Source organism: Nelusetta ayraudi, unplaced genomic scaffold (genome assembly GCF_046127955.1).
Source record: "Nelusetta ayraudi isolate G7.1 ecotype Tasmania unplaced genomic scaffold, CSIRO-AGI_Nayr_v1 ptg000135l, whole genome shotgun sequence".
Classification (NCBI taxonomy): domain Eukaryota; kingdom Metazoa; phylum Chordata; class Actinopteri; order Tetraodontiformes; family Monacanthidae; genus Nelusetta; species Nelusetta ayraudi.
The window spans coordinates 4,225,001-4,246,937 of record NW_027466185.1 but is presented as its reverse complement, the minus strand read 5'-3'; the positions used below and the strand labels follow the sequence as shown (position 1 = coordinate 4,246,937).

The following is a 21,937-nucleotide window of genomic DNA, read 5'->3' as shown; positions in this document are numbered from 1 at the left end:
GAGTACAGACGTATTTTGTTTGGCTGGGTTCGCCTCCCGGGGTTCGAACCTCGACATTCATCTGAAACCGAAGCGATCTTCATGACAGCTGCTCCTCCAGCCTCCCTCACCAGGACCGGAGCCATTTCATTTCTTTACTTTTTGGCCACACACTGACACCTCACGCTGTGGAGGCTGGCTTCCTGCCTACCGGCTACTTTGCACCCAGAGGGCCGAGCACTCTGACCAGCGCAGAGCCACAGTAGCAGCAGCAGCAGCAGCAGCAGCAGCAGCAGCAGCAGATGAGTCTGATTTACGTCCCATTTGGGGACCTGAAATGGCAGCCCTGCAGTCACAATATGTGGCGAGAGGCGGTGGACGCCGGCCAAGCAAGCAGCTGCTGGAAGCCGGGGAGCTCGAGAGCAGAACGGCATCCTTTCAAGCTAATCCACATCCACGGCCGCGCACTTTTTTGTCCGCGGGCCATGACCACCGCGCAGGGGGAGCCTTGGTCCGAGTCCGTTGGCAAAATATCATTTCCTCTGGAGCTAATACGGCAGAACGAATTGGGCGGATGTGTGTCAGAAAGTGCAGCGGCCCACAAAAACTTTGAGCAAACATCTGGACGCAAGGAGCCACTTCCCTTCTCAAGGTGTTTCTCTTTACAGTAAACTGCCTCAGTTGAACGAATGACTGGCATAAACGGCTGTAGTCTTGGATTTTATGTGGGGTGTCTGACCAAATAACCCTTTGTGCCCTAAATTTGATGCAGAATCCTTAATATTTTAAGGTTGAAAGCGATCATCTCCGACTCCTGTCGGGGGATGCTACAGAAAAGAGTGGTGGAATAATGATTTTCCAGCCAGCTATTCCCAGCTTTCCCTCCTCCGGTGACTCAAATTTGCTCTCATCTGGTGCAATATGCAAAGGAGCCTGACCTTTTGCCTCCTTACTGTTCAGCACAAAGATACAAATCTTAATCTCTGGTGTTAAGGCCTCTTTTTAACCTGTCAAACTTCAGGTGACAGTAGCTAATAGGCCCCTAACCCCTCTAAAAGATCCCCTGGTTCTCGGGTCTTAGTTCCTCTAATTATTTCTTTGGATAAATTCCAACCGTGTCCATTACTTCCAGGGCAGCTTATGCCAAACATCTGTCCTAAGGGACAGTCTTCAAAGTACTCACTGGTGTAGAAATTGACGTTTGGGACTACGGCTTCCCCACAGAAACATCCCTCTACTGTTTGGTCCCAGAAGGAACCACCTGCAAAGTGGAAGCAAGCCAGTTGAGGATGACGAGAACTCGGAATGACAAGAGCGTGGTAGCACAGGCTTTGAACTCAGCTGAGAGTCTGGTTCTGCTTTTTTTTTTTTTTCTCGCTTTTTTTGCAGCGGGTTGAATCACTGTTTTGCAGCTTTGCAGTAGAACATGAGAGAGGAGATGGAAAGATGTAGAACATGCGCAGGGTTCAGTTGCTTGAACGATGCGACGCAGGTTGGAGGCAAACGTAAAAAGCAGATAAAAATAAAGAGACTGGAAGTCCTATTTTGCCACTCTTTAATGTTCTTGTCTGTAACAGTTCTCACTGACTGGCTGGATCTTCCCACAGAGGCAGGAAGAGTGGATGCGTCTGTTGAAATGCGTGTGATGGAAACTCCACTCCAATGTTATTTTGAACCTAACTTGTAGTTTTGTAGGTGTCACCACAGGTGAGCTGCACTGTCCTGAGGTCCCATTGCCAAAGAATTGCAGCATTAGGCACCATGAGATTGCAAACATCGATTAGCTATTTTAATCCCCAAATCTATCGTGTTTTCTGTTGATATCGGGGTTGTTGTTTTTTTTTTATGAATTTGCACAACAAACATGTGGCGCTTAAGTGGAAGGCTGTAACTTTGCGAGCTCTAATTCCAGATGGAATGTTTCTCAAATCCTTTAATGCATTTATTGCACATCTGTCCAGTTTGAAGCTATTACAACATGTTTTTAAAGTGTCTTAGAAACACTTGCAAAGCGATGAAATGAAATGACGATTAGCAGATTCAGCCGACTGTGCACTTGTCACTTCCATTTGACATTAATCCTTTATATGTGACGTCACTGCCACCGTCCATTGACTTTCTAGCACCTTTTAACGCATCCAGTAGCTACTGGTCCTACTTACTGTAGCAGCAGCACTTTGGGAGGACACGGCAGCCTCATGGTAACGTGTCACTTTATTTGTCACTTCATTTGACACTTTTCTAATGAGACAAAAGCTATCCACTTCTCAACATCCTCTCCTGTCCTGCAGCAGCCATCATTTTAACATGTAGTAAAAGCTTCAGTCTAGCAGCAAGCTCTTTTGCACTTTTGCCTGCTTCCCATCTCTTGTACCTCCTAGCTCTTTATCTGTAAAAAAGAATAAAAGATAAGATTAAAGAAAACTAAGACTGATAGAAAATGTTTTCTATTTGAGGTTTGCAAGATGGCTCTTAGAGATTTCAGCATTTGATTGTGTGCCATCCTCTGAGGTCGTACGCACCTCTCAGCGCACCCTGCAATCCCTCCTCTCTCCCACTAAGCCTCACGCCCTCTGACTGTGCAGTTTTCTCGCACTTAAGCAGACACGCAAAGGAATTAGATGCTCGGCCAGGTTTGGGATGGGATGAAGGAAACGATGGAGGGTATTTTGTTAATTTTTTTATTTGTTTTCTCCAAACGAGCCCAACTCGTAATGAAAGAACAGAAGGCATGGGACTGCAGATGAGGCTCATTCAGCAGAAAATTTCAACGTCTCGCAACACTAATCCCACTCATTATAGACAGACATCATTAACAAGCCACCGAGCACTCCCATGCAATACGGATGACTGTGCAGTTTTATTCCCAGCGCTGGTGCTTGCACTATCCTCTCTCCCTCTCTCTCTCTCTATCTCTCCGTCTCTCTCGCTCTCTCTATCTCTCTCTCTGTCTCTCTCTCCCACCCTCTCTCTCGCTCTCTCTGTCTCTCTGTCTCTCCCTCCCTCCCTCTCACTCTCTCTCTCACTCCCTCCCTCCCTCTCTCTCCCTGTCTCTCTCTCTCTCTCCCCCACTTTCTCTATCCCTCCCTCCCTCTCTCTCTCTCTATCTCCCTCCCCCTCTCTCTCTCCCTCCCTCTCTCTATCTATCTCCCTCTCTCTCCCTATCTCCCTCTCTCTCTCTCTCTCTCTGTCTCTCTCTATCTCTCTCCCACCCTCACTCTCTCTCTCTCTCTCTGTTTCTCTCTCTCTCCCTCCCTCTCTGTCTCTCTCTCCCACCCTCCCTCTCTGTCTCTCTCGCTCTCTCTCGCTCTCTCTGTGCATGTGTTTAGCTTCTTGCGACCTCAGCAAAGGATTTCTGGAAAACAAACAGTTGTCAGAACATCAAGCCTTATCCGCAGCTTGTAATTTGTGAATGTGCAACGTGACGTGGGTCGCAGTTAGTGTGATTTCTTTAGCTGGGTGTTTACATTGAGTGCATCGTGCATTTTTTTTTTTAGAAAAAATTAAATTGCATCATAGTTTTTGGGAGGAACTAGAGAGAAATAAAAGACTAGAATGAAAACTCTGAGCACTGATGATTCAGTGTTGAGATAATATTGGATCAAGCGAGAAAGTCACCGTTGGTCCAAAGCTTCTATGCCAGAGCAGCAAACTAAATCATATGTGACCAAAATTGAGCTTTCTTTTCTTGGCTTTTCTTTATATATCATATATATTGTTTTTCTTTCTTTTTTCTTGTTTTTAAATAAACTTGTTCAATCAACGTAGAAAGTGGTCATATCCGTTTATACTAAAGTCATTGGACCACTTCTGGCCCTAGAAACACGGCTGGACCTGCTGCCTGTCAGCCCTGATTGAGTCTAGGGTTTCTTGGACACTATAAAAGCCCACCGCTCTCATCTGGTCCCCATCTGTTGGCCGCCTGCACAGCAGCCTGACAGGGGGACAGACGGATCATCTTTACCGACCTTCTGCTTCATCATCAGCATAGCTTATTATTAATCCCTGTTTCTGATTGATTGTGTTGCTGGTCTGGGTTCCTGTTTGGCAAAACCCACTGGAACCTGAGCAACATTCTTTTTCTCATACTATTACTTTGAGTTTAGTTATTGCTGTCAGACAAGTCACCCACTATGAGATTCAGACAGTCTGGATGTGCTCTATAGAGACAAGATGATGGAGGTTGAGTGTCAAGTTTAGGCTTGGTGGAGCGAAGCATTTTTTCTCATCTTTTTGTTCGCAGTCTGGATGTTGTGATCGCAGACTGCTCAACGTTTTGAGCTGGTAAAATCAAGTCGCACCGAATGCTGAGTTACATGATTTGCTGCACCTTCCACATTCTTGAGATTGGATGTAAACAAGTTGGAGACTCTTACACCTGAAATAGGGTGGACTTTTAAATGTTTTTTCTCAAGACACATATTATTAAAAAAAAAAAATCTATTTATTTTTTTTCTATGGAACCTGACTGATTTCCATCTGCACCGCCTTGAAAAGCTGTGCTATATTATTCGCTGCTGTATCATGTTAAGCACAGCATTGTGTGTTTTGCCTTTTATGCATTGTGTGCATTGCCGTGTTGCTTTATTTGCAATGCGTTGGTGTACCAGGACATGTTTGTAATGCAGGATATAACAAGCAGCTTGTCAATGTGAGTGGGTCAGGATTTCTTCATGCTGGTGGATGCAACAGGTGATGAATGAGTGACTGGCATGTCCAAGGACAGCAAAGGACTTAATGAGTTTTTGATTTTGCGACTGGTTTTGTGGCAGCATCTCCTCTTTTCTATTTTGCTGGGCCACTGGTTTGTTTTTAATTGCACTAAGCTAACGCTAGGCGTTTCGCAGCCTTGACCCTCTTACATGTTGGCCAGTTGACCAGCGTGAGCAGGGCACCCAGAGGCCATTACCGGCCCACTTGTGGCTCAATTGGAGGGTTTTAATAAGTCATTACAGCTGAACGACGCGGACAGATGTTCCATTAAGGGAGCAAAGTGCCGGCTTGTTAAAAAGCGACGCGGGTGCAGGACTGGCGAAACCTCATCCAGCTCACTTTATTTGACTGCGCTGCACCAGCTGCCCTCTCCCTTGAACCGCTGCTGTAATTCTCTTTGTCCTCGCCTCCCCGTAATTCACATGTGAGGACCGACAGTGTTTTTGTGTTTGTGCCCACGGAGCAATCGCACATGACCAGCAAAAGTAATTTTCGTTTGTTGGTGTGTCTCTGATGCAGCAAAACCTTTTTCAAAAACAAGAAAATCTATACATTTTTATTAATATTTACAATGATTACGATTGACTGCAATTTCAACTTTTTTCCACTGCTGAACATGTCCCCAGCTACATTCAATTTGTTTTATATCGTGCAAACATGAATGGTGAATGGGATCTATTTAGGAAGCCACGAATGTCTCACATCCAACATGAAAGCCTTCAGAGACGCAGCTGTTCTGTGATGCTTCTGCTCGGTGACCGCAGGAACGGTTGTTCGTGGTCTCTAAAATGCTTTGTGATCCTTTTCAAGTGCAAAGCAAGCCGAAATTGTCGACACCCTTATCTTTCTAACAGCGCTACAAGGTTGCACAGGGAAAATAGACAAGTACACTGCATGAGACGATACACATTTCTCAGCCGCGGCAGCTGATTTACTAGCACTGCCCGGCCGCTGCCGCACAGGGAATTGATTCTGACATTTAACATCGAGGGGAAAAGCTGCTGTAAAATCTGCAGCGGTGTTTTATCGGACGCCCACCGTGGGTGGGGGGGTCAAGTATAAAAGAGGAGGAGGGAGAGACGGAGAAACGGGAGACGTCGCAGGGAAAATACTCAGCAAGTAGCAAGTAGTGTCTGAACTGTTGCTGCAGCATCTCTGAAATGACTGTGCCGTAGTTCAGGGTTTTAGCTTCCAAACACACTGCAGATGAAAGAAAACTTACACTTTGGGAAGTCTTTCAGGCTTTACTCAAGCACATTGTTATTACTGTATCTTAACTTAAAAAGTTCCAATGTGTTTAACTTCAGTCCACTCTATTTTGAATAATCTGTGGCAAAGAAAAGTGTTTTTTTTTATTATTTTGTGTTCCTGATGATAATTAAATTTCACTGTTTAATTCAAACTCGGATATTTTTCGCTTGCCTGCAGCAGATCCCACCATCCTTGAATTAAAACACACACACACACACACACACACACACACACACACACACACACACACAGAAAGCATAACGTTTGAGCAGAGCAGCGCGGCCGCATATTTAATGAAACTCATGATTAAGATGTGTGTGGATGCCACGTTTAAGGCAGACTGTGTGCTGATGTGTCTCTCCACAGCCATTAGGTCGGTGAATAATTAGAAACGTCACCTCCCTGACCCTCAAGGGTGATCAGCATCCCGCACAACTGACAGCAGAATTTGTCGCCCTGTCAGCTGCCGAGCTGTCCTCTCGTGCCGTTGATGTTCTGCTTATGCAGAACGTGCAGAATGTGGTAGTGAAAGAGTAGGGACCAAACTCCTAACGTTGCAATAATGCACTCAGCCGCAAAAAAGTTCATCAGGCCAGAGGACGATTATGCAAATGAGGTGAATGAAGGGAAAGTTGTTATGGAGTGAGACGCTCGAGGAGAAGGAAAAGCAGACGTATAGTAGAATTCCACCGCCATCCACAATTGGGTTTTTATTTTTTTTCTCCCCTCTTGAGATGCGCCTCTCTTGCTAAAATTGCACGAACTGCGTTATTAACTTTGAGCCCTGAGAAGAGCCACCACTCACACCGGGGTTGTGTCAGAGATTCAAGACAAGCCAGTGTTTTTCACATTTTGCCATCCATCCATAAAGTTATATGTCATCATTTCACAGACGCTGGCAAGCAAAGTGTCAAAACAGGTAGGCTTTATGACTCTGAGGAACCAGTTCTCATCGTATCTGGGAGAGAGACAGGATCTCTGCTTGCAGTGCTTTCTGTCTGAAAGATAAACTATCTGAACTCATCACTGTAATATCAAACACAGAGACATGACGACAGACTTTCCAGCGCGCTTCACTGCAGCGCTGACTGGCAGTCTTGCTCTGAAACGTCTGATATGTTTGCTGCTTAACTGTTGCACATAAATCCACCGTTTCTCAGACGGCGCTGAAAGTGAACTTCCCCACGGTGGGACTCGAAATAGCACGGGCAGGGAGGCGGGCGGGCGGGAGGGGCCAGCGGATGTAAAACAAAGGCAACATTTGAATTGCAATTTGAATTTGCATCGCTTTGCATCACCAGCAACGGCGGCAGCGGCATGATAATAATAATATATATATATAATAATGAGCCACCGACTGGAGCAGTTAAATGGGATTTAAAGAGATTAACACGGAGATGAACGATCAGACTTGTTCGTCTTTGTCATCCATGACGTGTCTTTGTTTGAGAGTCGCTGTCTCTCTGCTCTGCGGGACATTAGCGCACAGCCACTGCGCACACACACGCCACTGCGCACACACACGCCGCTGCTCCCAGCCTGTGCAGCAGATGCCATCCTCCTTCCCCTCCCCCTAAAAGTTATTTGACGCTGTAAACATTCGAAACTGAGCCTCCATAAAAAATCAGAGACATCCGTGAATATGGAGTCTCGTCGCCGTCGCACAGCCAGCCGCTCGTTCATCACGACTGAGCTGCGGCTTCTGAAGGATTTGCAGCGAGAGCCGCAGCCAGCCAAACACTTTGAAACTGCTTCGTGTAAAAACGTCTTGATTTGTGTCTGAAGGCTCGTCTCCCTTCAGTGACTGGCGGTAGTTTTTGTTTTCTTTCCTTCTCATAATGTTGGTGTGCGCTTTCATTGCACTCGGGGCCAACTTAAACGCAAACATTATCTCAGCTAGTCCCGACACCGCCGTGTAAAATTCACACTTATATAAAGTTTCAAAGAACAACATACGAGTTCTGTCAATTTCAGGGAGGAAAGATGCTTCGTCATCCTCTTGGATTTCATAAAAACTGAAAAACTAGCCACCGATTACACAGAAAAACTCTCCCTAATCTGTTTTCCACATGAGACACCATTCTCTGCTCTGGATTTTTGACAATGCGAGTGATGATCCCTGGATCATGAGACAGGATACTTTGACCCCAGCTGCCCCCCTGCCCATCAGCTGCTCTGAAGCCCATTTCATCTGCTCCGAGTCATCATCTGTCTGTCCGCAGCTGACACATTGCAAGACAATAGAGGCTGATAAGGAAGAGGAAGTGTGGAGTGTTTTTGGAGGAGTCTCGGAGGCCCAGTCTGAAGAGTGGAGTTGATGGACTAAGGACTGTTTAGTTTTTGTTTTTTGTGGCTCCAGATTTGTCCTGACCTAACCAGAGGCTGCGTTGTATGATACCAAACAATAGAAAACCTGATGATATTATACATGACAGTACGATATAACAATCCACAATAAAATAATTCGACAATAACACATGTACATTGATGTACAATATGATACAAAATGGTTTACTGTTCGAAAGGATTCAATAATTAATATAACACCATAGAATATACCAGATCAAATCAAAGTTTTTATTTATACAGCACATTTCAAAGCAAATTAATGTCGTTCAAAGTGCTTCACGCAGCAAGCGCAAAAAAAAATCATGTCGTATGATATTGTTTCATATGATTCCACATGAAACAATGTGAGACAATACCGCACAATACAAAGACTATGACACCATTGTGATATGACGCCATACAATATGATGCTGTCCAGTGTACTGTACGATGCAACATTATTTTTTAAACTGTACAAGAGGATACAATATACCATACAATACCTTGTGATGCATAATGACACCGTACAATATTCTACCATACAATTAACTTTTACTTTCTCCTCCGGTAATTTTGTCTTGGACTCCAAGTGCTGCACATATTTCATGGAGACCGAACCAGAACAGCACAAACACGAGAGGTCTCATATGATTGCATAGCCAAACCCAATGTGTTGTGTCGGGTAGCGTAGTTTGTCGTGTTTGTGCTGGCGTACTGCTGAGAAACACGACTCATTGTGTCTCTGACTGCAGCAACCAAGCTGACTTTGGCTCAACTCTTCATTGAATTTGGTGCAATAATGGCCAAATGATGGCCCGAACAACACAGTCAATTCTCGCCTTCTGTTCTCAACCTCTTCAGGATATTATTCAACTGCAATTAGCAGAGTGATTTGGCATTTGTCTGCATGTAAATGTTAGGATTTTGGAGCTGCTGTGCTCATTGCCAATGATTAATAAAGTATATTCTGGCTGTGAGAAGCACCCTGGTTATGCGACGCCTCAGCATGACTGATGAGCTCTGCCTCATTAGGCTTGGACTGCCAAGAGAGATTAATAGGCGCTAAAAATGTATGTTCACCCTCACAGCATTCTGCCTCACGCACATGAGCGCAGAAATAAAACCCCAGCTTTGATGAAGGCAAAAGTGCTTTTTGTTCGCAGTAGCCGCTATCGATTTTTAGCAACGTGGGGAGGGACTCAATAAGACAGTGGTTTGTCAGTGAAGGATGTTAATGTGTTTAGAGTTCCCTAATTCAATCGGAGTTTTAGCCCTTGGCAAAAGAAGAGTCAAAGGAGCGCCTTGCCTGGTTGCCACAAGAGATGGAGCGCTCGTTGAGCTGCGATGGTTGTTGTCAGGAAACCGTCAATTATTTCGACGTTGAAGCAAAGTTAAACTGTCAGCTGAGTCACTCAAAATAAATCCATTTGTAAGGTTAGAGTCATCTGTTTTCTTCACAAATAGTCAGGATTCTAAGGTGGCATACATTTTCCAGTGATATCTAACATTTTGGGATGAAACCCTTCAATTACGTTGTTGTTCTCCAAAGTATTAGCGCCTGCTTTTCCAGCCCCGTCCTGGGGAGGTTGTTTTCAGTCCCAGAGGAGCTGGTAATTAAGGAGCTCTCCCATTTGTAACTGACAGTTGTGTTTTGGGGATAATGCTTTCCAATTGCAGCCCTCGTATATCAGTAATTTGATGCTTGTCAAAAGTCTGGAGCGCCCTGATGGGTAACTCAGTAACTTTCTTGCTTTTTCTTTTTTTTTTTCCGGCCGTGTGTAAAATTATTCCAGGACACTGAAATGGAAACAGTTGCAACAGTATTGATTTAACAGACACGTACTGATTTCCAAAATATAATTTGCACACCTGTCAACACTGTCCTACCCCTTCGCCTCTCTAGTAGTTAAACCAACCGTTTTGCACACTGTTCTGCAACATTTATTAGGTTCATGTTATAGGTGTTATTGTTATAGGTGTTAGTGAGTACTAGGCATGGGCAATATGGACTAAAAATTTTTATCACAATCATTTGTGGCATCTATTGCTGTAACAATGAAAGAAACCGCACATTTTCCAGACCGCATTCAGAAAAAAACACATTTACATGAAGTTGTATTTAATTTCTTTTTAAAAATGATGTAGTACCTATGCCCGGCCTGGTGTGGCGCCGCAAGTTTACTCCTTGAATGCGGACAAAGAAGAAGAGCACTGCTTGCTTGTTATTGTGCTATATGTGTGAGCTGCCGGACAGGAGTTTATCGTTATTATCGCGATGTGACATATTCTTACCGCGGGGACGATATATAGCAAACGATAACACATAGTAAGTACGTTAGCCTGTGCATGTTCTGCACCCTGTTGTGTTAAACTTGATTAAAAAATGGAGACAGGTGGAAGAGGAGCGGTTAATCATAATGTTAATACTGCAGCTTGTGTCTCGTCAAGTGTGGCTTTGCTGCCGTCTTCAGTCAGAGAGCGATGCTTTGATTTGTCGTGCGGTTCCATAAAAGTAGCAACACTTCATTGAAACTGACTGTCACAGGAACCCAGCAACGCCCCAATTGTTCCATGCTTTTGGCCGCTCATTTTCCGTGGCGGCGCATGTTGCACACATGCCCGTCACTCCTCAACCAGTGCGCTTTCCCACCACCACCACCACCACCACCAGCACCCAACTTCCCCCGAGTGCGCCGATTGGTGGAAGAGCGCCTCGCCAAAACTCCCGTCTCCAGATTGCTTTTAATAGCTGCTGTGGTTCCCTCTGCCTCTCTCGCTCTGATGCCAGCCTAGATTGGAAAAGTAAACAACGTCGGTTTCCTAAGGAGCCGTCACAGGATGCCGCAAAGCCAAACCGCTCGCCAAACCAGCGGCTTCCACATCGCCAGAGCCCTCTGCGGAACATTAGTGCCCGAGGTGTCATCGACGCCTTCAGTCATCATCGCCCTTCCACTTTATTTACATCAGTGTGGAGTTGAGGCCGACTTCAAAAAACAAACGGCGGTTTTGTCCGAAAGCCTCAAAGTTTGCGGATCGAGGCGACGAGGAGGGCCAAGGTCTCATCTTTTAAGTCCTCTCCCCGAAACGCATCAAAAGACAAAGATTCACCGTGCGACTCCGAGGTCACTCTCTTCTCTACAGCGTTGCGCCTCTAAACGTGCGCACAAACACACACACACACACACTTGCTTGTGGATCGGAATGGAAATATTCCAGCTGTTGCCTCCCACAATCTTTTCCTTGGAAATATTTTAAGCTAATTTAATTGCACCCCACGTTCAGGGAGAGGTCGGGGGGGCGGGAGGGAATAAGAAAAACATGTAAATACCACTGATTACATATCACCCGTTGGTAAAAGCTGTTTATTTTAGCGAGCGGCTGCATCCCAGAAAGTCCTTGGAGTCGCTTTAATTAAGGCTGAAGTGGCGAACGCTCACACGTGCAGCCCACCCTCCCCCCGACACCACAACGCGCACAAACTTATGAGAATCGGGGCAGAAGCGGGACCATCAAACGTGCGCGCAGCTAGCCCATGCGTACACACACACACACACACACACACACACACACACACACTCGTCGTTTTTTGCGGTGCGTTTGAAGCAAACAGAAGAGGCCACATGTGAGGGCGCTCTCGGCCGACGCTGCTGCGGTAAGTGGGAGGTTGCGAGCTGCGTCGGCCAGATGGTGGAGCTCTTCCGCTCCCACGAGGGACCCCAGTTGACACAAGCGGAGTAAACACGCTGCATCGTTTCTTTTTTTCTTTTTCTTTTTTGGGAGAAAGTGACAAGCAGGCGCTCCTCTGTTGCTGAATAAAATATCAACGGGTCGCGTCTCTGCAGCCGTATGCCGTACTGCTGCCAGAGTGGCCCCCTTTTTAACGACGAGAGCGCTAACCGTCTCCGCTCTGTTTGCTCTTGCGGGAGCAGGTTCGCTGCCACACGTCCCCGCGACAAGTCCTGGGAAGTCTTTCAAGTCGTGTGAGGAAATATGTTGTCGGTTATTCAGTCTGGCACACAGAGTCGTTTCCTTTAAGTGATACCACACACAGGAGGAAGCTTGTTGGGTTTTTTTTGTTTTTTGTTTTTTGTGGGTCGCTGCATTTTAATGTAAAGCTGCCTTCAGATGTGCACACAGGGGATCAACAGTATGATTGTTGTAATGCGGAGGTTCTTTGTGTTTTAGGGCCACTGGCTGACTTTCTTTTCCAATCTGGAGAGCTGTCATGCACTCTAATGTTTAAAACTGAATGCCGGTTATTAAGAAGGCAATTGTTGTCTGATATGAAATGTCTATTGTGCTGATAAGTTACTAGAAAGCCACTCCACGTCATATTGTGAACACACATTCAGTTAAAAAAATCTTGTGTAATGAATTTACATTAAGCACTTGAGAAAGGAAAGAACGTGCTTGTAATTTGCCAGACATTTGTCCAACTTTCGACAAGTTCGCATATTTTTCCTTTGAGTCTGTTTGATACGAATGAAAATTGTAGCATGCAGCCAGCCAGGATTTACACCATTTATTGAATAAATTAAATTAACAAGCACAGAGCACTGCTTCTTCAGGATTTATTTGCAGCCTTGATTGAAAAACTGAAAAAGCCGAAGAACCGTTTTCCTCTGTCACTTCTTGATGTGTACGCAACAGTACAGGGCAGCTCCAGCGACAGAGAAAAAGTAAATAAATTCACCGCACAGGACGTCACAGCTCGGCTGAGTGGGAGTAGGAGAAGAAACTGCGCCTGTCAAAACAGCGTATGTGCAGATATGAGTCATAATTCTGCAGAGGTGGCGAAAGTATTCACACTCTATCCTAAAGTACTGATTCAACCCCTCTATGCAAGGAAAAGTAATAATTACAGGTTCTGAAATGTAGTTATGTAATCTATTTTTATTTTTATTTTTTTGCCTTTAATGAAACAATACATTCATTGATAATTGTGCAAAAATGAAAAAGTTGTGGGAGTAATTTTGAATTGGACTATGATCCACTTTTAGTTCAAATAGCTCCACTTCAAGCACTGAAAACAAACAAAAACACAAAAGTAACAAGCTTGTTTTTCCAATGTGAGAAGTAGAAAGCACAGACGAAATGTAGGGAGTAAAAATAAAAAAAAGTTGTCAGAAAAATAAATACTCAAGTAAAGTACAGATAGCTGAAAGATCTACTGCAGTACAGTCACAAAGTATTTGGACTTTGTTACTTCCCACCTCCGTTATTCTGCCTCTTGCAAAGTCTCCTTCTTCCAAAAAAAAAACCTAGCAGGCAGAGTGAGTGAGCAAGCGTTCATAGAGGAACAACTGAACTGGGGGGAATCACAGCCCATGAATCATCTGTGCCTGCCGGACGCTGCCCGTGCTTGCCCTTTGCGTGGCCTTGGCACACTGCGCTGAAACAGAGGGCTCTGACCTTTGACCTTGTCATAACAGACCTCCCGAGGGCCGCTGGCGGCGGGCCACCATGCTAATGGAGCCACCCGTTAGCCGCTGACAAGGAATGCAGAAATTTTCCCCTCGTATAACTGCAGCCTCTGTGCACACTTTGTGCAACTTGATCCCAGTTGGCAGGCAGTGCCAGCGCTTGATTATGTTGTGAAAGGCCTGGGGTTGGGGTGGGGGGGGGTGGGTCTTACCATGTGTACGTCGTTTCCCATTTTGATTTAATTTCAAATTCGGCACCCGCGTGTGTGTGCGTGTGTGCCCGTGTGTGCCCATCGCTGACGGACGGTGATGATGTACGCAAGTGTGTTTGTCACATGCCTTGGCAGCCAACACCCCCGGGGTGTGTAGGTGGCGACACACTCTATTCAGTATGGCATGCGGCCGGGTGCCGGGGGTTGAGCAGGGGGTCGGGTGCTGACCACACAATGATGTGCTTTATGGGTAATAACGTCGATACCCCCCCCCATTGTCCCTGAGCCCCCCTCGGCCCTCGAGACATTTGGCCTCGTTGAATGTCGAGCGTCGCCGCATTCCCGCTGCGAGTGTCCCTTTGTCTTTGGTCTGACTCCCGGCTGTCCTCTGCTCCCCGCCAGATCGAGAATGTGGACGCCTGCCTCAGTTTCCTGGACGCCAGAGGAGTGAACGTACAAGGGCTCTCAGCAGAAGGTAAGGCGGATAAACCAACGTGCGACTCGAGGCCTCTCTCAATTTAGCTCGTCGTTGAGTGAACCTGTGGAGGCCGAAGATGACGAGACCTCCCGCTCCGTTGCTACTGTCTGGAAAATCTATTTGCCTCCAGTGCCACCCGTGCTCCTGAGGGTAGCTTTCCATTTCTTCACAGCGCCGAATATCTTCTGGTTGAAACCTATTCCCAAGATCCAGTAGTATTATACTTCACAGCAATGGAATTTACCACTTTGATATCATGACAGGGCAGGCACTTTCCCCCCACGTCTCTCACTATGGCAGCACAGGCGATCATTAGGGCATTAAAAGGGATTGTGGAAGGATAAAAGCTCCAGAAAGGGATTTAAAGCCCCTGACCATCAGGGTATTCAGTGCACTGCTATATATGACAGCCATAACTGCAGCAGTGCTCTCTACTTAGTCACTGTGGGCGAAATGGAATGATAAACTAAACTTGTGTCACAAGGCCAGGGTTTAGAATTACAGTCATGATCCAAGTTAAATGGCTACTTGATCCCAGCGATTCCCCGAAAGTTAGACTCCTTAAAAAAAAAAAAGACCCGATCAGCAGTTAGAGAAACATTAGAGATGCGTTTTGGTACATTGAGCTCGAGGGAACACACTGATTCTCTGAAGTCAGTCTGGTCTCATGCCGAGCTTGAAAGCAATCAACATTTTGTCATGGCCCTTTTTTGTGTTTCATCTATATGCAAATTGGGCTCAATACACCACCAACTTAAATACTTTTGGCAAATACCATTTGACTATGGGCCATCGCACTGGGAAAGGTTTTATTAGGGATTTGGGCCCTGTATGAAGTTAATAGCCGTTTTCCAGAGTATCCAAGCACTCTGACTAAACAACTTTCTTTTTTTTCTTTTTGACAGCAACCAAATGATCATTAAATTAGCATACCTGTACCCAAACCTGGCCCAGCTGGAGTATTTTCCAACAATCCCTCAATTTGTTTTATGTATTCATTTGGTCTCATGACCATAGAAAATGTGCACAACATAAGAGAAGCATTTAATTGAATACCAAAAGTAGCCAAAAAGAAGCTAATTGGTTACTTAATGCCAAGAGTGACTGGCAAAGTCGGGACGAACCAGAAGGAAAGCAGGTGATTCATTATGAGCTGATCTTAATGCATTGAATAGAGAAGGTGTGCAGTCATCAATTGGAGAAAAAAACAAAACATTCTTTTGGAGTTTTTCTCTGTAAGAGTCTCATACTTGCAGACTTACATTTTACCTGGGCTGAAAATGTCTCACGCAGTTCTTCATGACCTGTTTTGCCAGACCTCATGTTGTCTCTGCTCCCTATCCAACATTAAAGAGGGAAGGGTGTGTCCTTGACCTCCCAGGCAGCAGAAAATAGGTTGACACACTGACCAACAACTCTACATTCTGGGCCCCCTCCCTCCCTTTACTACTCATCTAAAAATGGCAAAGTGACTCTCTAGGCCTGGAATTTCCTAAGTGCCTCAGTAAATGCACAGAGCTTTGGAGGGACTCTGTCCATCAGCGTTGCTGTTGCATTTCATCATTTCCTCCAGTTCTTACTGGCCCTCACTCTCCACCTTTCGTTCTTATTGGTATGTCTTATTCTCACAAGTGTGCAGGAGGTTTTTTCTTTGACTAGTTGATGGCTGTGACCGTCCTCCTGAGTCTAACCAAAGCAAACGTGATTCCGTTGGCTGGCATATGCAGTCTTTCTTATTTTTTACAAGGTGTGGGAATTAACATAAGTGGAATCTTTGATGTGTGCACATGACAGCCCACCCACCCCATTTATAACCTCTGTCTCCTTCAGTCTCTCTTGTGAGAGGCTGTAAAATGAAGTTCCGGTAAAACGTATGCTCTTAAAATGAGTTATGGTTCCGCCTCAGCCAGCGAGGTCAGAGCCCGTCAAAAGAACATTCCCAAAACCTTTATTTTTAAAAGCAGGAGGTTAACCAAAGAAAAAGATGTCATGTGTGTGAATCGACATGAATAATGAAGAGATAATTCAAGTCAATGTGGTTGGCTTTAAAAAAAACGAGTATTCCACAGACATCTAGAACATGAATTAGAAACTTTTTGGACATTGTTGGTTCAGTCTTGCAAAACCAATTTGGGCAAGCAGGTGTTTTTCACCAAAAATGTTATCTTAAATAAAACCAACAACAAAGTGTTTCACCCCATGTGAGAATGTCGCCGCTCCTAAATAAGTGTTACGCTCCAAAGTGCGAGTGAATCGGGGCAAAAGTGTGGGGACATTAACCGTGTCATTAAATCCTCCGACCACCACAGCCCAGAGGGTTCTTTCTGCGGTGGGAGTAGGTAGGTGAGCCACGCTGTGACCAGCGAACCGCAATAAAGCCCATCCTGCTTGACCTCAGTAGGTGCAAATGTGTTTTTCCAAAGCAGGCCTGATTTCATTGGAAGGCGTTAACACAGCCTTTGACTTGGTTCAGCGAAGGGTTCCCCCTTGTTTTCCCACCGTCGGATGAGTCGCTCTGACCACCGCGAGTGGCAAGATCTCCAGTCAAAAGTTGAAGGGTTAGATATTTACTGGTGGATTAAGCATGAAAAAATGTATCAAGCTGATAGGGACAAAGTAGCTAGTCCTCTTAAACACCAAAGCGTTACTCAACCCCTTCTTTTGTAGTACCTAGCGGCACTTGAACCTTTCCTTCACCTCCTCCAGCATTCTCCTTGACTTATGAACTAACCCACACAGATTATTTTTTCTTCAATAAAAAGAAAAGAAAAAAAAAGGTGAATGGAACCGCAGAAACCTCTTAAAAGGCCCCTCGAAGCGAAGGCACGTTTTCATTGAGCTCGAGCCAAGAACTGCCCTCCACGCTGCTGCCACCTGCCCTGCTTCCGGCTGATAAAACAGGCTGTGTGTTGCTGACAGAGATGTGTGGTGGCAGCCTTCCCAGGGCCCTATTACTGTCCCCTGAAATCAAGCTGTCCTTTAGTTTATCAAATCTTACCTACAAGACTCAGTGAGAGTGTGGTGCAACTGAAAAGAAACAGACCGTAGTATTTGTCAAGTATTTGTGAAAGATTTTGCTGGGGGTTTTTTGAGGCCCATCTCCAGATGCCAGAGAGTGAAAGAGGAAGCTGTGCACAAAGCTTAAACATTCACTGGTCAAAAAGACGCAGTGGCGTAGAAACAAAGGAAAATTTGATGTTCCAAAACTGTCATCGGCCATAAGAGTGAATAAGTGTGAAGAGACTCTCCTTAATTTTTCAAGAGAAATTATTGCCCTTATAATTACAGATGACCATGCTAAAATCTTTGAGGCTCATCAACTGATCAACTTTCTATCCATCCATTCCCTATACCTGCTTCAAAATAAAATTTGATGATGATTGATTATTGATTAAATACCATATTTAAAAAATGTCAACATTCGGCAACCTCCTAAGCACAAGGGTTGGCGGTTCAAATCCCAGGTCTGACTGTCCACATGTCTGAAGTGTCCTTGGGCAAGACACTGAACCCTAAATTGCTCCCAATGGGGCTGGCAGCAGCCACCCATTGGTGTACGAGTGTGTGAGTTAATGGGTGAATGAGAGGCCATTGTAAAGTGCTTTGGGGTACCATCAAGGTATTTATTATATTATTATTTTTATTTTATCTTATTATTTTAATGTCAGGGCCATTTCGTAAAAGGACTTTAGAAACGCTCACTGTTATACTACAATACTCTGTACTGCTTGTGCTAAATGGACTGCACTTATATTCACTACCCCAAAGCGCTTTACAATGCCCTCTCATTCACCCACACACTCTTACACCAATGGGTGGCTGCTGCCATGCAAGGCGCTGCCAGCCCCATTGGGAGCCATTTAGGGTTCAGTGTCTTGCCCAAGGACACTTCGACAGTTGGAGCCGTGATTTGAACCGCCAACCCTTCGATCATCAATTCGCGGCCCGCTCTACCAACTGAGCCACAGCTGCCCATGCATTTAAACAAGAAGTTTGATTCCCACGGGGGTCCAGGTCCACCTAACAGTTTGACCCCTCTTTGAGGGCAGCCACTTGTCAGTGAATGTATCAAAGAAATTAACAAGTTATTGTTTTCAAGCTTAGGTTGCTTCACTGCTGTAACTATGTAGTGCATGCAAAGACCTTTTAAGGGTCCATCGGCAAGATTGAAAAAAAAAAAACCCTCTCCCCTCCAGAGTTCCTAAATAAAGTCCTCCATTCCATTATCATATTTTAACTTTACCAGCTGCTCCAAGTCTGAGCGCACAGCAGCTTTTTGTTTGGCTGAATGTGCAACACTGTATCGCCCCCGAGCACAGAAAACGCTGCTGCTTAGATTCTCTCCCAGGGCTGCTATATATTACAGCCTCTGGGTGTCAGAGGACGACGGGTGGGAGGAGGGGGGGCGAGAAAACACCCCAAAAAGAATCGGTCTCTTCCAACTTTTAGGACAGAACAAAAGGAGACAAAAATAAGGGATTATAGCGCGCCAGCGGCTGTCATCCTTCTCTCCACTGCTGGGCTCCGGATCTCTTCGAGCGTTCGATAGAAGTCCATTTCACAAACTGGTGCTTCTGTCACAGTGCTCAATGCAGCACAATCCCCCTTCTCAGTGGCGTGCGCAGCCAAGAAATTTGGGAGACCCTCTTCTTCTTTTTGTTTCCACACTTTGCCCAGGATGAACTCGGCAACCTCTTTGCAATAAGATTAAGTCCACTTTGAGATTAAATGCAGTTGAGCACTTTTCAGGCTGCTCGTCGTGACTCGTGTTCCCGTACAGTTCCTGTGCTGACTTCATTCCATTCAATCAGACAGAAGTGTATAATTTCTTGCTTGACATAAATGGCACCTGTTGCTGTTCCCCATTCTGATGGTGAAAGCAGAACTTTACCTGCAGTTCCGTTGCGCTTCCTCCTGTTTAGTCGTAAACAACCTGACCTTTGCTCATAAAGCACCAGTCCAGTATTTTCTGAAAGCACCTTTAAAAAAAAAGAAAGAAAGGAAACAGCTGCTTGCGAGCTAATGTGCGCGGCCAGAGAATGGAATTCTAAACACTGTTTATTCTCGTGAGCCGCAGCCTAAACTATTCTATACACTGCGAGCGGCCCTTTTGCTGACAGTAAACGCTCTAAGTCCACAGATTATACACAGAGTCTCAATATCAACTCCAGTTAAAGACAGTTTATAATCACTTATGCGATAATATTATGCTTGCAAGGCAGCTGCGACTTGTGCCGCACTCCTGAGTGGCAATTTTTTTTCTCTAAAAGAAACAGCAGAAACTTTTAAAAAGGGAAGTGAAGTAGAGAGACTGGAGATGCGGACATTGTTGTGCCGTGTTTTTTTATTTTCTATTTTTTCCCTTTTCCTCCTGCAGAGATCAGGAATGGCAACTTAAAGAGCATCCTGGGCCTCTTCTTCATCCTGTCACGCTACAAGCAGCAGCAGCAGCAACAGCAGCAGTACTACCAGTCCCTGGTAGAGCTCAGCCAGCAGAGCAGCGGCGGCGGCGGCGGCACGCCATCGGCCGGCAGCCTCAAGGCACAGGACATGCAGTCCAGGTACCGTGCACTCTTATTTATTGATGTTTATTGTGGGTCTGTTGATTTTCACCCAGGGGTTCGCCCAGATTAGAAAAGGTCACCTGATGCCACCTATTGAGTTATTTGAATATACTGTACATTCACAGTCTTTGACTACCATAAACATATGCAATTAGTTTGCCTTAGGTTTTTATTTTTTTTTGCAAACACTAATTTAATGTCATACAAAAAAACAAAACTAATGAAAAGCAGCCTTTAAAAAAGAGGTTTCCCACGAAGGCTTTTGCTGCATCAGTAGGACAAGCTGACAGTGAGGAGTTGGCTGTCAGCCAGAGAGGAAGTGGTGAGCGTGTGAGGGTGTGTTCAGTGCCATTGCTGACCCTGTCCTACTCTATTGCTCTTCTAGTTAAGCCCTTGATGCTGATCATTATCAATGACCATTGTGATTACATAGATGGATGGATGGATGGATAGAGATGTCTGTATCTATCAAAAGTCTTTATACATCCATAGAAGTTCGACCAGCACTGGAGTTGAGTTTCGCCAACAATAAAATAGTTTCTTAGTGACTGACTGAAAGAGACTGAAAGTGCCTCCATGAGTAAAAAAAGAGTCATGAACGTCTTGTTTTGTGGTGTCCTCCTTTTGAGAAATTCCAAATATTTTTGAAAGACACTGAATTCATTTTTCCTGATCTAATTTTTGGCCCATGCCCCTCATGTGATAAACATTTGATATTTTTTGCGGCTGCCGTGTCAGAGAGGCCTTCGTTCCTCTCGGTCCAATACGGCTTAAGCCCAAAGTGGCTTGAGGGTTTATTTTGTGTCGGGTGGGGGGGGGTCAACTCAACAAGAAAAGTGTGACAACCAGTCGCAGGTCAGAAACGTCTGTTTTTCGATATAGAACAGTGACGGGTGGCTGCAAAAATCTCCAACTCCGTGTTTGCACCAAAGTGGAAGCGAAACAAATTTTTACAGAATTGCAAAGCTAAAAAAAAGTCAGCCGGCAGTTTCTCTCTTCAGTCAGTGCAGCGATGAATAAGTCTATTTTCATCAGAGCCCATCAGTGGGTACAGTGGCGGCGTGGGTGAGAGGCGGCAGCGTGACGTAAATAGATGGAGCAGACTTTAGAAGATGGGCTGAAGGAAGGTCTGGCATGCCTCGCATGGGCGACATTCCCCAGGGCCAGGTCCAGTTACAGCCCTGCCACTGTGCGCGTGCGTCCCTGTGTGTGCGTCCGTGTGCGTTTGTGGAAAAAAAAAAAAAAAATTCAGCACAATAAGAGCAGTTCGTCACAGCGCTCCAGAGGAGGCGCTCCCCTGTGTAAGACGATCTGTGGCTGTTTGGCTGAGCTGGGATTCGGCGGGACGGGGTCAGCAGATCGCGTGTGTGTGTCTGACGAGGTTGCGAAGGGCGCAGCTGCCTCCCGTCCATTCCCACACTCCCAGCCCAGCGACCCCGCAACAGGTGGAGAGCGCTCTCCGTGCGCGTAAACATGCCCCCCACCGCCCCCCGTCCCCCACCGGCCTGGTTCTGGAGAACGTGCTGGCGAGAATATAAACACACGTCACGGCGATAAATCATTAGCAGGGGTTTGCCAGCGCGTTCCACGAGGGAAGAGCGGTAATGGCTAGATGATATTAAAGATTCGTAAGGAAGTGACGTAGATTCTATCAAAGTCTCGTAGATTCTTTACAACTCTCGTCGGAAGAGATGGAGGGTCCGAGTTGCCCAGGCTCCACTGCAAGCATGAATTAAATAAAATCAATCAGTCAACGGTTAGGTTTAGCATCAGAACTCGGGTGACGGTTAGGTTTAGGATTGGAGTCCGAGTTGCGGTTACGATCAGAATTCAAGTTCCGGTACCGGTCAAGAATACAGTTATGGAGGCTAAGGATGTTACATAGGGTAAAATCATTGCCTATCTCTATCAATGGTAGCCACCCTCTTTGACGTTAGCTTCGTCTTCAACAGGATTTTTTGAGACTTTCTTAGAAGCTACGTCCCTTCC

The 21,937-nt window shown here is 45.5% G+C and overlaps 1 protein-coding gene across 4 annotated transcripts in view; it reads left to right on the top strand.

Moving 5' to 3' along the window:
• Positions 1–21,937, top strand: part of nav3 (neuron navigator 3) — a 175,668-nt gene that overhangs the window by 57,555 nt on the left and 96,176 nt on the right. For all 4 annotated transcript variants that reach the window (XM_076051580.1, XM_076051576.1, XM_076051575.1 and 1 more), the window contains exons 4-5: positions 14,309–14,381; positions 19,762–19,945. In XM_076051580.1, the coding sequence (XP_075907695.1) occupies positions 14,309–14,381; positions 19,762–19,945 (257 nt within the window). The remainder of the gene's footprint in view (positions 1–14,308; positions 14,382–19,761; positions 19,946–21,937) is intronic.